Below are 14580 nucleotides of genomic sequence, written 5' to 3'. Positions count from 1 at the left end.
TTCAGGGAAGAATGTTCATCTTCTAAGAATGGTTATCTACTTAAAAAAAAAAAAAGATCAAAGTGACCTGCTAACCAACCACAACACTCTATCTTAAACGGACAAAACCAAACATACTGCGATGCTGTACACCTTCAACTCAATCCACAGAGTTTCTTCTTTGGAGCACAGTTACTATTCGACATATAGCTTTTGTGATTATTTGGTGAATCTCTCTCTCTTAAACAAGCCCAGAGGATCCAAGGTGGGTAGTAACCGAATCAGTCTTGTTCATTATATCTCAGCACCTAGCAGGGTGCAAACTGAGTATATAAGTGGGCGTTCACATTTTTGAAATGACTAAATTAGGCCGAGCTACTTGTTTTTAAAACTGTTTCCTGTCTTCATAACACACCACTCATGAGCTATTCAGTAATATCTGCTTGAGATGCTCAGAGCTGGAGAGGAATTGTTCCCTATTCTGTCTGCTGCTCCATCATCACTTCTTCACACAGTAAATTTGAGGATGTTTCATTGTTGCTGATATGGTGCATAGCATGGATCCCCAAACTCCTAGCAGTACTTGTAATAGGAATATTTTTAAAAGCCATAGACTTTTTATGAATAGTTTACCAAAAATCCATACTTGAGACTAGCTTGATGCTAAATCACTGTTGAGTTTTCTATTCATCTGGAAACTTTTAACATAGAAAAGCCAACACAAATAACACATGCACTTAACTGTTTTTACCAAGTACAGTCACATTATACATCCTTGTTGTTTTTTTTATAGTGTTGAACATCTTTATACTCTACCACATATAGGGCTGTAACGTTCTTTATCATGCAGTGTATTCCATAATATAGATGTGCCTTAATTTAACCAGTGTCTTAATAATGGATTTGGGGTAGTTTTTTGACCTTACCTTTATTTATTTTTTAAATTTTTTTTTATTTATTTGACAGAGAGACAGCCAGCGAGAGAGGGAACACAAGCAGGGGGAGTGGGAGAGGAAGAAGCAGGCTCACAGCAGAAGAGCCTGATGTGGGGCTCGATCCCAGATCGCCGGGATCACGCCCTGAGCCGAAGGCAGATGCTTAACCGCTGTGCCACCCAGGCGCCCCTATAGTACTGTTTTAAAGGTAAGGTCAAGGGGCGCCTGGGTGGCTCAGTCATTAAGCGTCTGCCTTCGACTCAGGGCGTGATCCCAGGGTCCTGGGATCAAGCCCTGCATCAGGCTCCCTACTCTGCTGGGAGCCTGCTTCTTCCTCTCCCACTCCCCCTGCTTGTGTTCCCTCTCTCGCTGGCTGTCTCTATCTCTGTCGAATAAATAAATAAAATCTTAAAAAAAAAAAAGTACTGTAAAAAAACAAAACAAACAAAAAAACACACAACTTTATTTTATATAAAGAATTCTAAGTCTTTATTTTTGAAAATCCACTGTCCCAAGTGCCTTTAGTTGCAGAGGAAAAATAATGAAAATAGTCCTACTAATATTCATCATCAACTTTACACTTAAGGAATTGCTTCAAGCACCACAGCCCCCTCCCCTTCCCCCCCCATGCCCCGCACACACATATACTTTCTTAACACTGGTGTCATTTCTTTCCAGATAGTTGGGTGTTGTAACTGACAAATCAGGACAATTAGAAATATTGGCAAAAATGCACCATTTAATGAAATTGGTCAGAATAATTAGAACTCCTCAAATTCCTGGCGAAGACATTAACAAGACTAGGTAATATTTGAAGGAGAAAATTCTTACAAGGATAACCCAATAGGGGCTTTAAAAGATTATGGTTTACATATCAGGGGATTCATAATAGTCCTTGGGAATAACTACTGATACTTTTAATTATTTTTTGTAAAAAGGACAAATTTTGTATTTTGTCTTTACAATTGTGCTGTGAAACTCAAAAGCGAAGTGAAGAACATCTGTCTTCCTCTGTTAGAAAGAGAACTCCATGGAAATAAATGGGAGCTTTGTCATCTTGCTCAATATTGTATCTTTATTTACTGTGTTTATGTTTAGGTCCTCTGTAAACGCTCACTGATTGAATTCTTGTTTTTATTAATTTTGCCATCAAATTACACCCCAAAATTGTAACATCTTTTATTCTTTGGTCTTTATACTCATTTTTACAATTTTCTGTGTAAGTTTTGAAAACAAAGCCCTAGTTATTTTTCATTATGAAATTCTAGTTATCTCAAGTGGATTAACATTAAGTGGGCTTCTTCCATTTTTAGCTGTACTTGGATAATGAGGACCTCCTGTCTGTAGGTAATAATCTTTAAAGTATAGTAGCTAAGCCAAATAATAGTTCCTATAAAATGCTGACCAGTACTGCAAAAAAAAAAAAAAAAAAAAAGTCAACAGGCTACAGTTTAATTAGGATTTTGGGTGAATGCTTTGCTTCTTTCAAACCTTGTTGCACACATTTTTATCTTCACTTAAAAAAAATCCTTGAAAAAAAAAACTGAGAAACTTCTATGTAGAGTGTATGAAGTTCTGCTTACTCAATAAGTTTCCATTTTGTGGAGTGTTGAAAATTAAAATTAATTTTGCAAATAGAATGTAGTTTTTTGATGGATATGATACCATTCAGAACAAAGCATATTTTAAATTCTTTAATTTCTTTTTGAATTTTCATTGCTTATCCCGATCTTTTTTTTTTTTTTAAAGATTTTGTTTATTTATTTGAGAGAGAGATAGCGAGTGCATGAGAGAGGGAGAGAGAGAGAGAAAGCACGAGGGTGGGAAGGGGAGAGGAGAGGTAGTGCTTGATTCCCTGCTGAGCAGGGAGCCCAACCCAGGGCTCTGTCTCAGGACCCTGAGATCATGACCTGAGCCCCTGAACCGAAGGCAGATGCTTAACTGAGTGAGCCACCCAGGCACCCCTGCTTATCCCTGTCTTTGGAGTATGAGTGAAAAAGGTACCATTAGTAGTTTTCCTTGAAAACTTAAAATTTATCCACGTCTGTTTATTTTTTATTTTAAGAACTTTTTTGGGCAAGCATAGTATTCACATTTCAAGTAAAACTTGTAGTTGCTTTTGCTTTTACAAAGCTGTTAAATGAGTTTGCAACTTTGACTGAGGCTTCCTGATTGAAGAATTCTTCCTAGATGTATTTTGCTACTTGAAAGCAAAATAAGTTTTAAACCATAGGACTTTAGGGAGTGTATATATTTCTATAAGATTAATAATAGCTGGCAGTCATTTTTGAAACAATGCTAGCATGTTCAGGGTAATACTGAAAAAATAAACCTAGAGTAGAGTTGATGCTCTTTAGGAAAGCGGTTGTTCAGGTACACTGTACTAAACTGAATCTGGCAACTTTTCAGAATCTTCGGAGGCCAGAAGGATGAAAACTACTGACGGTGTTATTATTTTATAGTGTGATCCTAAAAATGCAGTTTACACTCTTAATATTGTCATTTCTAACTTTAAATGTAGATTGACAGTATGTCAGTGTGATCACACCGGGTTGTCTTCAGACACACTTTTATACATGGAGATAACTTTTTGCATAAAAGCCCTTTCGGGGTTTACGTTAACAAATAATTTAGGCTCATGCTCTTCTTTTTCAGCCCTGATGCTCTGCTGATGTCAGGGGCAGAGCAGAACCATCAGGAGGGAGGCAGGGTTGACACAGTGTTCCAGCAGGAGGCTAGGTTGGAACACTGCATCAGGTAAGAGTAAAACTACACCCCTGCCTCCATAAGGATACAGTCTCAAAGACTAACTTTTGTGGGTGGGCATGAAACTCTTTGTTGGAGATTATAGGGAGCCAGGTTGAAGGAGGTGCAGTTTATTTACACACCTGGTTCTTTTCCTTGGACTCAAGACTATGAGGACATTACCTTTCTAGAATATAGGTGATTTGTTCTTTTTCTACTACCCTTTGTTGTTGTGTATATGAAGCAGGAAAGAAGCCATGTGTAATTTTGTGAATTTATTCCAGAAATAATCTTTGGATTTTCTAGGACAGTGATTTTTCAAACTTGAAGTCTTAGGACCCTTTTACATTCTTAAAAATTATTGTGGACCACAAAGAGTCTCTGTTTACTAGATCTGTCAATAGTTACCCTGTTTAAAAAAATAGTTACCCTATTAGAAATTAAAACTGATAAATTATATGCTTTATTTTAAAGTAATAATAGTAAACCTTTTACATATTAACATGGATATTTTTAGGAAAATAACGGTTCTCCAAAATTAAAAAAAAAATCATTACAAAAAGGGTGACATTGTTTACATCTTTGCAAATCTCTTCAATATCTCAGTTAATAGAAGATAGCTGGATTCTCATATTTGCTTCTGCATTCAGTTGTTAGGTACGTTATTTTTTTGAAGTGTATCAGGAATTGGCAGACTAAGTGCTGAGAACCAAATCAGTCCCCTTTGTACAGCCCACAAACAGAGTGGTGATAGTTGTGTTGTTCTTAATCACTGGGGGGATAAAACAGTATTTCATGACACATGAAAATTCTATGAAGTTCAAATTTTAGTTTCCATAAATGAAATTTTATTGGAACACAATAAGCTCATTCCTTCCCGAATTATTGATGGCTTCTTTTGCACTGCAACAGTCGAATAGTGGCAGCAGAGACTAGACAGGCAGCCTGCAAAGCCTAAAATATTTGCTTTCTGGCCCTTTGTAGAAAAAGGTTGCCTGTCCCTAGTACACGAAGACGATGTGGCCTCAATGGTAAAAGGGAGGACTGTTTTCAGATAATTACAGATATTCTTTGGTATTACCCCCAAACTCAACAGATGGTAATTTCTTAAAGGTTGATTGCATTGTGAAAGGTGAAACCATATTAATGAACTGTTTATATTGTTACATTAAAATCCATGGGTCTGTCTTGCACTTTGAATACACTTTGAATGAATCTTTTACTCCATGCATGATTTCGTAACATAGTGCATTGACTGTTTGTAAAATACCAGTTCATTGAGTTATACAAATCTTTGAAATGTTGGGACGTTTTATTATAAAATACCAAAAAACAGATTTGTTAATATAACCTATCTTCTCAAAGAAGTATTGGGAAGCTCTTGAGAGTACAGACATAGATATAGATACACATTCCCCAAAATTCTTATTTTTGCTGAAAGCTCAAACTTTGTCATTTATGACAAGTACTGAAGACAGTTGGTTTCCTTAAAATGACAGGCTCACTAAATTCATTTTTGAGAAAATGCCTGCCTAATACCCAAGTCTGAATAATTATAGTTTATCAGCTGTTCTTTCAAGAAAAAAAGTGGCCTGTTCAGCTGACAACTGAATCACACAGGTACCTTTCCTTCAGACAACCATGGTCCTTGATGCGAAGCAGGATGCTTTATATATATTTCCCCATTTTTCCGTACAAAGTATTAAGAAGGTATGTTTTCAGGGTTGAGGTTTAATAAAAATAATTTTTACTGTGATAATTGTGAGCATTCCTCAGTGAAGTTGCCATGCATGTTTGTTTATTTTAACTGGAGTATGTGGGGTGAAGAATAGCACGACTAACATATTTTGGTGCCACTGCCTTGATTGTTGCTGATAAGCCCGCCGTTTTACCCACTCTTGCTTTTGCATCATCATTGTAGGTGCCAGCACAGAAAAAAAGCATTATTATCATTACAAAAACCATTTTGATGTTTCAGACCCCCCCCCAAAGAGTCTTGGGGACCCTCAGGAGTCCATGAACCACAATTTGAAAACTGCAACTCTAGGAAAATAACTCTTAGCCTAATGATGAAGTGTATTTATTTGGGTAAATAACATTTTACTTCTCAGCCTCAAGAGGCTGGACCCACTGCAACTTTGTACCAGTGAATCAAAGAGGTTTCCGCAATCTACCCCAAACTGAACTGCTCTGAGGTGGCGGGGTACAATCTGATCCTAGATTTGTAAGCAGAAGACAGGAGGATGAAGGTCTGGAAAGCCAGACCAGGGGCCCAGTTTGCCCTAAGGTGACATTTAAAACTTAATTGATACAGTCTGACTTTAAGTAGGTTCTTTTGAAAATTAGTGGTTGTGTATAGTCAATACTATTTTAATTCTGTTTTTCTTCATATGAATATCTGCTTTGGGGGATCGCTTACAGACATTTCTTCATTCACCACCTTCATTTCACTTTCAGTAAGCTAGTCAAATTTATAGCCATTATCTTCCTTTTCTTAACTTCCTTTCCCTTGGTTATCATAGAAAAAAAGCCCATAATTTTCATTCACACTGAAAACCACAAGCTATCCCCATGAGGGTGTTGCTGCTGCTATTTATCATAAATAATTTTTTCATTAGTCTTTCTCTAAGAGCTTTGAGTCTTCATTGAAAATCATCGGAAATGTTGGTTCTATACCACTCTGACACATTTACTGAGAAAGGGATAGGATTGAGAAAAAAGGGCAGCTGTTCTTGATCTTAGAAAACAAAAATTCATCCAGATATGATGCTGGACTGTAAATTAGAACTCGCAGTGTGATAGGACTATAAAGAAGTTATGTCAGGATAAGTATATGGGGGAAATGTTTTGAGATAGACATGCAGCACAAATAGGGCAAAGAGAAATTTTGAGAACTTTTTCAAAATATCAGGTAATTTTTGTTTTAAGAAAATAACAGTAAAGGAGAATGAATTTAAAATGAAGGCGAACTTGAACTCAGATAAATACTTGAGTGCATAGTATGTATTAGGTCCTAGGATGTGTTAAGCACTAAAATGTAAAGATTTTACTTAGGAATAGATTGAAAGGTAAAAACCTTTACACTGCTGAATTATTATATGGCTATCTATTAAGGAATTTTAAGTACAGTGCTAATATTTAATGGCAAATGTCTTTCTTTCTGATGGAGAAACTCAGGTGCTGTTTCATTCAACTTGCCCATGGTCAAACAGTGAGATAGTGATGGATTTTAGAATCATATTTTTGATACAGAGTCTCAAAAGATTAGGTATTCCCCGTTAATTTGGTAATTTATGTGATTTCCAGACTGGGATTGTATTCCAAGCCATGTAAAATTTGGGAAGATTGGATTGAGAATTTAGTTACGATTAACTTCCTTCTGTTTTTACATTGTAATGTAATAGTACATTGTTATGATAAAAGTTGGCTAATTCACTTTGCTCTTTGCAAAAGAAGATTGGATTGAGAATTCAGTTACCATTACTTCCTTCTGTTTTTACATTGTAATGTAATTGTACGTTGTAATGATAAAAGTTGGCTAATTCACTTTGCTCTTTGCCCACGCCTGGAACTCTTCCTTTCCTTTTGCTGTCTGCCTTGCCAATAGATGCTGCTTTTTGGTAACAGGAGAGATTTGTAGAGAAAATGTGAGTGAATTAGTTATAAATCAGCAGTTCCCAAATTATATTCCAAGGGAATATGGAGGGTTTTGTTTGATTAAAAAAGGTCTGTGTTGGGGAAAAAACTGATTTAAATAAAGTTTATTTGCTCTAGGACATTACAGTATGCATGGGTCCAACAGGGAATTGGACTATCCCCCCACATTTATTTGAACAGAAAGCCTAATTTTTAAAAGCACCTTAATGATTAATATTCCATGAAATACACTTTGGGAACCTGGTATAAGATTATTAGAAAATGATGCAAAGCATGTGCCCTATTGTATTATTGTTATGTGCAACACTCTTTTTTCTATTTATGCCTCACTAGATTTTATTTTCATGGAAAGCTGTGGTTTCAAGTAGACAATAAATAACAGGAATAAGTATTGCCCGATTGTTTGATTGTTAAAATGTTTATTTGGGGAGCATAAGGCAAGGAAAGTCAGACTATAAATTACTACTTGGGAAAATCTTCTGTTAGGTTTTCTTTTATAAGTAAATATTCCTAAACTAAAATATATTGTTTATAGAGAATTTCTCTATTTTTAAATTGCAGATGTTGGGGATCAGCCAGGTGAGGTAGGTTATTCCGGCTCTCCTGCAGAAGCACCTCCAAGCAAGTCTCCGTCAATGCCGTCACTAAACCAGACTTGGCCAGAGTTGAATCAGAGCAGTGAGGTTAGCAGAGCTTCCCTTTTCTTTTACTAACTTAAACTGTTTTAAGGTAAGAAGTTCCAGACAGAGTAATTTCAGCATCTAGCTTTTTTGGTATGCCTGTACAGTTGAGAGAACATACCCAATGTGACTGTGATGAATGTTTATAATTATGTGACTGAGGTTTTCAAAGTACTTTTTCATAATAAATACTATCGTTTGTTTTCCAGCACTCAGATGGGGCAGACACATGAAGGCCCAAAGGGGTGCATATCTTGGCCAAAATATCTCATAGCCAGTGAGGGACTAGAGCTAAGCTTTAAACACAGATACTTTGACATTCAGTCAACTATGGCGCCCACTGTATCACACTGCCTTCTCCTTCCTGTAAGCAAGGTATGTGATAATATATTTGGAATCTTAGCATTGGAAGTGGTGTGCGAGAAGTCACTAATCCAGCTTTCCACGTGAAAAATGCACTCTCTACAACCCACGCTATTTATAATAATTTAGTTCTATGCAATACAAAATGGAATGATTTCACTGTTAAATGCAGTCGTTAGAGAAAAGTCATGTAAGACCAAGCACAGCACGCAAAATGGAATCTGAGATGCATACACTGCGCCCCTCTCACTTTGGAACTCCATTATAGAACACAATGGAAGTAGGGCCACTCTGATTAGAAAGAGATTACCTGAGGCCCCCAGGCTGTTAAACCTTACTGCTCTGTAGAACTCCTGTTGAAAACCACCGTTCCAGGCCAGTAGAGCAGTTTCCTTCGTGAACAAGTTACTTTTTCCCTTGTAGTTTTTAATATCACCTTTATAGTGCTACAATCTAAAAGCTTGTTGACTTTCAGGGAAAAAATTCTAAGCTTTCTATGCTTTCCATGTATTTTAAAGGCTGAAAAGCACTGGATTAAAGTGACACTAGTTAATTTTGGACAGTTAAAAAGCAGAGAAGTAACTGGCCAGTTTCAAGGACTTGCTGCTGCTTTAGGACGCGTTCACGGATACCCGTGTCTGAGGCATTATAACACATTTATCATAAAACAGCCATTTAAATGTTTTTTTTTTTAGAGGAAAGAGTTAAGCCTTAAAAGAATTTACTAGTAGAGAGCCTTTTAGAGAGTAGGCTCCATTTTCTTGAAATCACTAATTTTTGCTGCATTTATTCATTTGTCATTTTTTAAAAGCACTGTCAGATTAAGAGTATTTATATTCCCTTAATATCAGTTCATAAATAAAAGCAGCTCAATTCTAAAACCCATCTTCATTCTAAGTAAAATTGTAGTGTGATCATTCACGCCGAGGAGTGGAGTCCCTTCCAAATTCTGATTCCAGTAGTTTCATTTTCCCTTAAATATTCCTAGCAAGTTTCATTTTATAGCATTTGCTTAAAAGGTCATGAATGTCATAACTTTTTTTTTTAACTATATGTGGAAAACCAGAATTTTTATAAAAGTAACGTTGATTTTGGGACCTTTCAATAATAATATTTATAAAAAATACCTACTTAGGATATGGAATTTAAATTATATTTTAACTTTCTACCACGAAGCACTAATACTCTTTCAGCAAGTACTTCTTCAGCACCTGCGAATACGGAGGAGGCACTGGGTAACACTAATAATAATCCCTAACATCTATCGAGCTCTTTTGATGTGCCAGCTCTGCTCAGAACGCTCTTTACGTGTATTAACTCCTTAACATCTTCACAACAATCCTATGATCTAGGCATTATTAATCTCGTGTTATAGATGATGAAACTGACACACAGGTTAAGTAACTTGCCTAAGGTCTTACCAAATAACTAGCATTCCGGCAGTCTGGTTGCAGAGCCTGTGCCCTTAGCCATTATACTAAAGTTACAAAGATCAGGGTGTCTCTGCTCTCCAGGTAGCTTACATATAGTCTTACAAAACCAAGTGAAGCCTCATGCCACCAAATAGGATAGGTAGTGCCTTCTTTTTGGCAAAAATCTTTTACATCTAAACTTTTCTCCACAATTAAATAATTAGGATTTAAAAAATTCCTTCACTACCCCTGCAACAGTAATTATTGAAGAAACTAGTTATACTAACATCACGATAAAAGTGAATGATTGTGGGTTTTCTTTAAGAATCACTTTAAATGCATCAGTATTAGGTTGTTGAAAGATTATATTTTTTTTGTAAATAATTTTCATCAACACGTTTGCTAATATTTAATTTCTACATGTCTTCTCAAATTGAATATCACTATTTTAAATAGTAAGTCGAACTTTGAAGCATAAAAATGTATACTTTCCATACTGAGTTATAGAAAGGCTTTTGGTTAATAGAGTAGGTGTGTCTGTGTGTAAACATTTGTATGTATATATTGTATATGTGTAGATGTTTTTCCTTCTTCAGGGGATAACTCATAATTCTTAAGCAAATTTTAATGATATGTAAAATGCAATTTTAATATAAAAATCTTATGCTATTTCACTAAGATCTTCAAAACAAATGGAATTTACTAAAATTAGTACTGACTTGTCACTCCACCTGTTTTAAGAGGTATGATATTTGTGTACCTCTTTTAGAGGAGTAGTATTTCATATCAAAATAAGTCTTCTCTGTGTAACACATACTCAGATGCTTGATTTGCTCTCATGTGGCCGCATTCTGATTTTTCTGGCATGGGGCGGGGGACGGTGCCTGACTGGCGGTTCTGTCTTGTGGTCCAGCATGGCCCTGTGCGTAGCGCTGATTGCAGGGGTTGACTTGCTACAGATTGACATAAGCTCCAACATAGATTAATTCCAAAAGTCTTTTCATTTTATCTCAATTATATTTTATTAAATATCTAGACACACGTATAAAATACGTGCACGTCCATAGTAGAATCATCTTTCAGGGGTCGCACTGGCAAGTCACACTGACTTGCTTTGTTTTGACCAAAACTTTGGTACGCAGGATTCGCTAGCATCGTCAAATCGGTACATTATCATTAGAATTTTGGAAGAAGGATTTGAAGTAATTCTTTCTCTAGTCAAGACAGACCCCTTTACATTTTTACTTTGTTGCCATTAATACCATTTAGACTCTGTTCCTATATTATGTTTTGAGTTTTAATTCTGTGAGACTTGGAATCTCTTCCACTGAGATTGTGATAAATTGTTATTATACGTTTGAGGGTGAAGCTGCTCACCTTACATTATAAGATGAGCCAGCATAGATAAGTATAAAATGTTTATGGAAAAATAGAAATTATGGAATTTTGTCAGGCCTTTGAAACACAACTTGCAGTGCAACCTCTGAATTACTTTGCTAAATCTTCTCCAATGATCTTTTACTCCATCTTTCTCATCATGCTGACTTGTCTCTCCTCTGTCTGTTCAGCAGTGGGAGACATTTAGTGAACGCTCTTCAAGCTCACAAACTCTGACCCAATTTGATTCTAACATTGCACCAGCTGATCCTGTAAGTCAATCACTTAGCTTGCTTGTTTGAAATTAATTTTATTAACCCAAATTTCCATTCATTATGGTATTTAGCTGATATGCATGATTGAGTGGAGTGCTTAGAGGAAAATGGTGGCAGGCTTTTCAATTTTTGTGTGCTTAATGGTGGAAAGAACATTTTTTTAAATCATTTTTTTGTGTTTTCTAGTTATTTTGATGAGAGAAAACTGTATGTTTTTAAATTCTAGTATATGTGTCTAGGGAAGCATTTTGTGAAAATTGATTTAGCTGACCTTGTTTTCATTTGCTAACTAAGTGTATGTTCTAGTAAACATACCGTGTATCTCAGTGCAGTGACACTTAGTAAATACTATTTTATTTGTATGCTTACACATCATGTAATACGTACTTTGTATGTAAATATGCAATGTCATCTTTCATTTTAACAGTCTAGATGGAATGGCTTTGACTTAATTAATATGTTGAGTTCTGTTAAAGAGAATCAAGTTCAGCAAAAAAATAGAGTTGTTGGTCACAGATTCCCATTGTGCAAGGGAGCCTGTGTCTTGTCTTCCTGTGGCTTACTGTGTTGCTTTGAAAATGCTACAAAGTTCACATCCTGATTTAAAAAAATAAATTCTATTCCCACGGAATTCATTTCATATAGGCCCTACCCATCCCTCAAATTATTTGAAAACTTCAGAACCTTAGCTATTAATCATTCTCACTCTTCACTCCTGCTTTTCCTTTTATTTTTTTCTCTTGGAGGACAGGCTAATAGGCACCTTTCAGAAAGAAAAGAGGAAGTAAGTAGGAAGGGAAGAAGAGAGTAAGGGTAAAATTAAAAAAAAAAAAAAGTGAAAAGATACAGAGAAAGTGACACAAGGCATTCTTTTTAGATGTTTCTGATCAAAGAGCCATTAATTTTGAATCAAGTATAGTAATGCCTTATTTGATGTGGACTTGGGAGAAATGGTGTGTAAAGATAGTAGTTCATCTTTAGTAGTTTAAATTAATGGATCTTTCCTGTGCTTTATAATTTTAAAGAGTTGATATCTGTGAAGTAGGATGCTGTTACGTTGAATTCAAAACAGATAAAGTGTGAACTGTTTTAAGTGCCTGTTTCATAGTTTATTAATTATTTATGGACCAATTAGTATGTAGATCATCTGTGCCCATTACTTTTCTTATTGCTATTTTGAAGGCATTAATCTTGGTTTCAACCTGAAAATTGAGGAATAAAAAAACAAAACATGATTTCTGCTTCTTATTAGTGGTTTTAATTAAGGTCTCTTGGGAAGTGACAGGTGCTATAAGCTAGAAGAAAGTTTACTTTTGCTCTAAGGTTTATTTCTCCGTATTATTCTTATCTCTTACTTACATAGTCAAGTTAATTTTGATTAAAATACTTAGTAAAAGTGCTTTATTGGAAAGGCAAGTTTGATGTAGGAATACAGAATTGCTCTGTTTTATTCTCCAACCCTTAAGAGCTGGTGAAAATAATCATTCATAGTATTATGATTTTTTTTGTCAGGCCAGAAAAGAGCATTATATGTAAAAACATAGAACATAGAAAAAACATAGAAAAAAATTGACTCACGACTGGCAGGAAATGCCAGGAAATATTTGACTTCATCATAGTGATGTTCTTGTAACCTCTTAGAAAAAATATCCAAATTTGTGAATTCTAGCTCTAGTGTTTATTTATTTATTTATTTTTAAGATTTTATTTATTTATTTGACAGAGAGAGAGACAGCCAGCAAGAGAGGGAACACAAGCAGGGGGAGCGGGAGAGGAAGAAGCAGGCTCTCAGCAGAGAAGCCTGACGTGGGGCTCTACCCCAGAACGCCGGGATCAGGCTCTGAGCCGAAGGCAGACGCTTAATGACTGAGCCACCCAGGCGCCCCTAGCTCTAGTGTTTAAAAGGATATGGCTCAGTACTTTCTTCCGTTATCTCGTTATCTCTAGTGTGGCAGGAGGCTGTAGGAAATTAAAAATGGTTAATTGCTATTTTGAACCTGAATTTAGATCTCTAAACGTGATGATAAAGTTGGCAGTCTTAAATATTTATACCTAGAAAGGTACCTAGAAATACCTTTTTTCTTTTATGGTGATAAACTTAAATCTTAACTTTTGCTCCCCAACTAGTGATCTCACTTCAAACTTGCCAGTAAGAGAATGCCCTGCTTCCATTGAGAATCTAAGTTCTTATCCTTCATTTAATACTTACCTGGCAAATTGCCTTCTGCAGAACACAGCCTGTACTCAAAGTCCCAAATGATCCTTTGCAAGTCTTCTATAAATAATTACAAGTGAGTAAATAAGGTCCATACAGGTTAGAAGAGAATCACCTAAAGAAAAGTGCCACTACAGTTCTAATATCAATTTACATATCTTACAGTGTTGAAAATATTTAATGGAATATTTTTAAAAAGCTAAAATTTGGTAATTAGCTATTTGATCAGTAAAGTGAAAGTCTGTAAAAAGCTCCACACTTCTCTGTAGCACTTAGAAACATCTATATCACACAGCGCAGTGACCTCACATGCAAACTGAGATGAATAATTGTTAGGCTCCGAGAATTGTAATGAAATTGAGTGTGTGATATCTAATTTCTAGAAACTTGATTGCTTTTGTTGAACTGCTTATCGTTAATAGCCTCTGGTAGAATCTGCTTCTGTTACTAGATTCTAGACTGATGAGAAGTGTAATGCAGTAGTCTTTGCCATGATTTATGCCTGATCTGGAGTGCTATAGAACTTCTGAGGAATTCAGAGTATAAAAAGGAAATTAGTTTGATTACTGATTATGGCCAGCCAACTCACCTGGTTTGGTGGAGCCCCCTTTTTAGGTGCCTGTGATATTCTGTAGGAGTATAAAAATGTCAAAAAATTCTACTCTTAAGTAGACCATAGCTTAATCATGATATGTTGATGGTTGTAATATAACTGATTGTGATAATTCTATATAGCTGTGAACAAAATTGTGGGCAGAGAACTGTGGGCTAACTCAGCCCAGTGTATTTGGCAAAGTTTTCACAAACGAGATTATGTTTGTATGCTGAGTTTTGAAAGAAACTATGAATTGGCAGAAGTGGACAAGGGCATTCCAAGCAGAGAGAATATCATAGGCAGGATCTGTTGAGTGTGCTGAGAGTATAGAGTAGACATGTGGATGG

The 14580-nt window shown here is 35.9% G+C and overlaps 1 protein-coding gene across 5 annotated transcripts in view; it reads left to right on the top strand.

Moving 5' to 3' along the window:
• REPS1 (RALBP1 associated Eps domain containing 1) overlaps positions 1-14580 on the top strand; it is an 80448-nt gene that overhangs the window by 48952 nt on the left and 16916 nt on the right. For 3 of the 5 annotated variants that reach the window (XM_040627848.1, XM_040627849.1, XM_040627847.1), the window contains exons 9-10: positions 7878-7999; positions 11340-11420. In XM_040627848.1, coding sequence (XP_040483782.1) covers positions 7878-7999; positions 11340-11420 — 203 coding nt within the window. The remainder of the gene's footprint in view (positions 1-7877; positions 8000-11339; positions 11421-14580) is intronic. The other 2 variants (XM_040627851.1, XM_040627850.1) reach the window with 1 other exon arrangement.

Source organism: Ursus maritimus, unplaced genomic scaffold, assembly GCF_017311325.1.
Source record: "Ursus maritimus isolate PB19 unplaced genomic scaffold, ASM1731132v1 scaffold_13, whole genome shotgun sequence".
NCBI lineage: Eukaryota > Metazoa > Chordata > Mammalia > Carnivora > Ursidae > Ursus > Ursus maritimus.
This window is presented reverse-complemented; position numbering and strand designations above follow the sequence as displayed.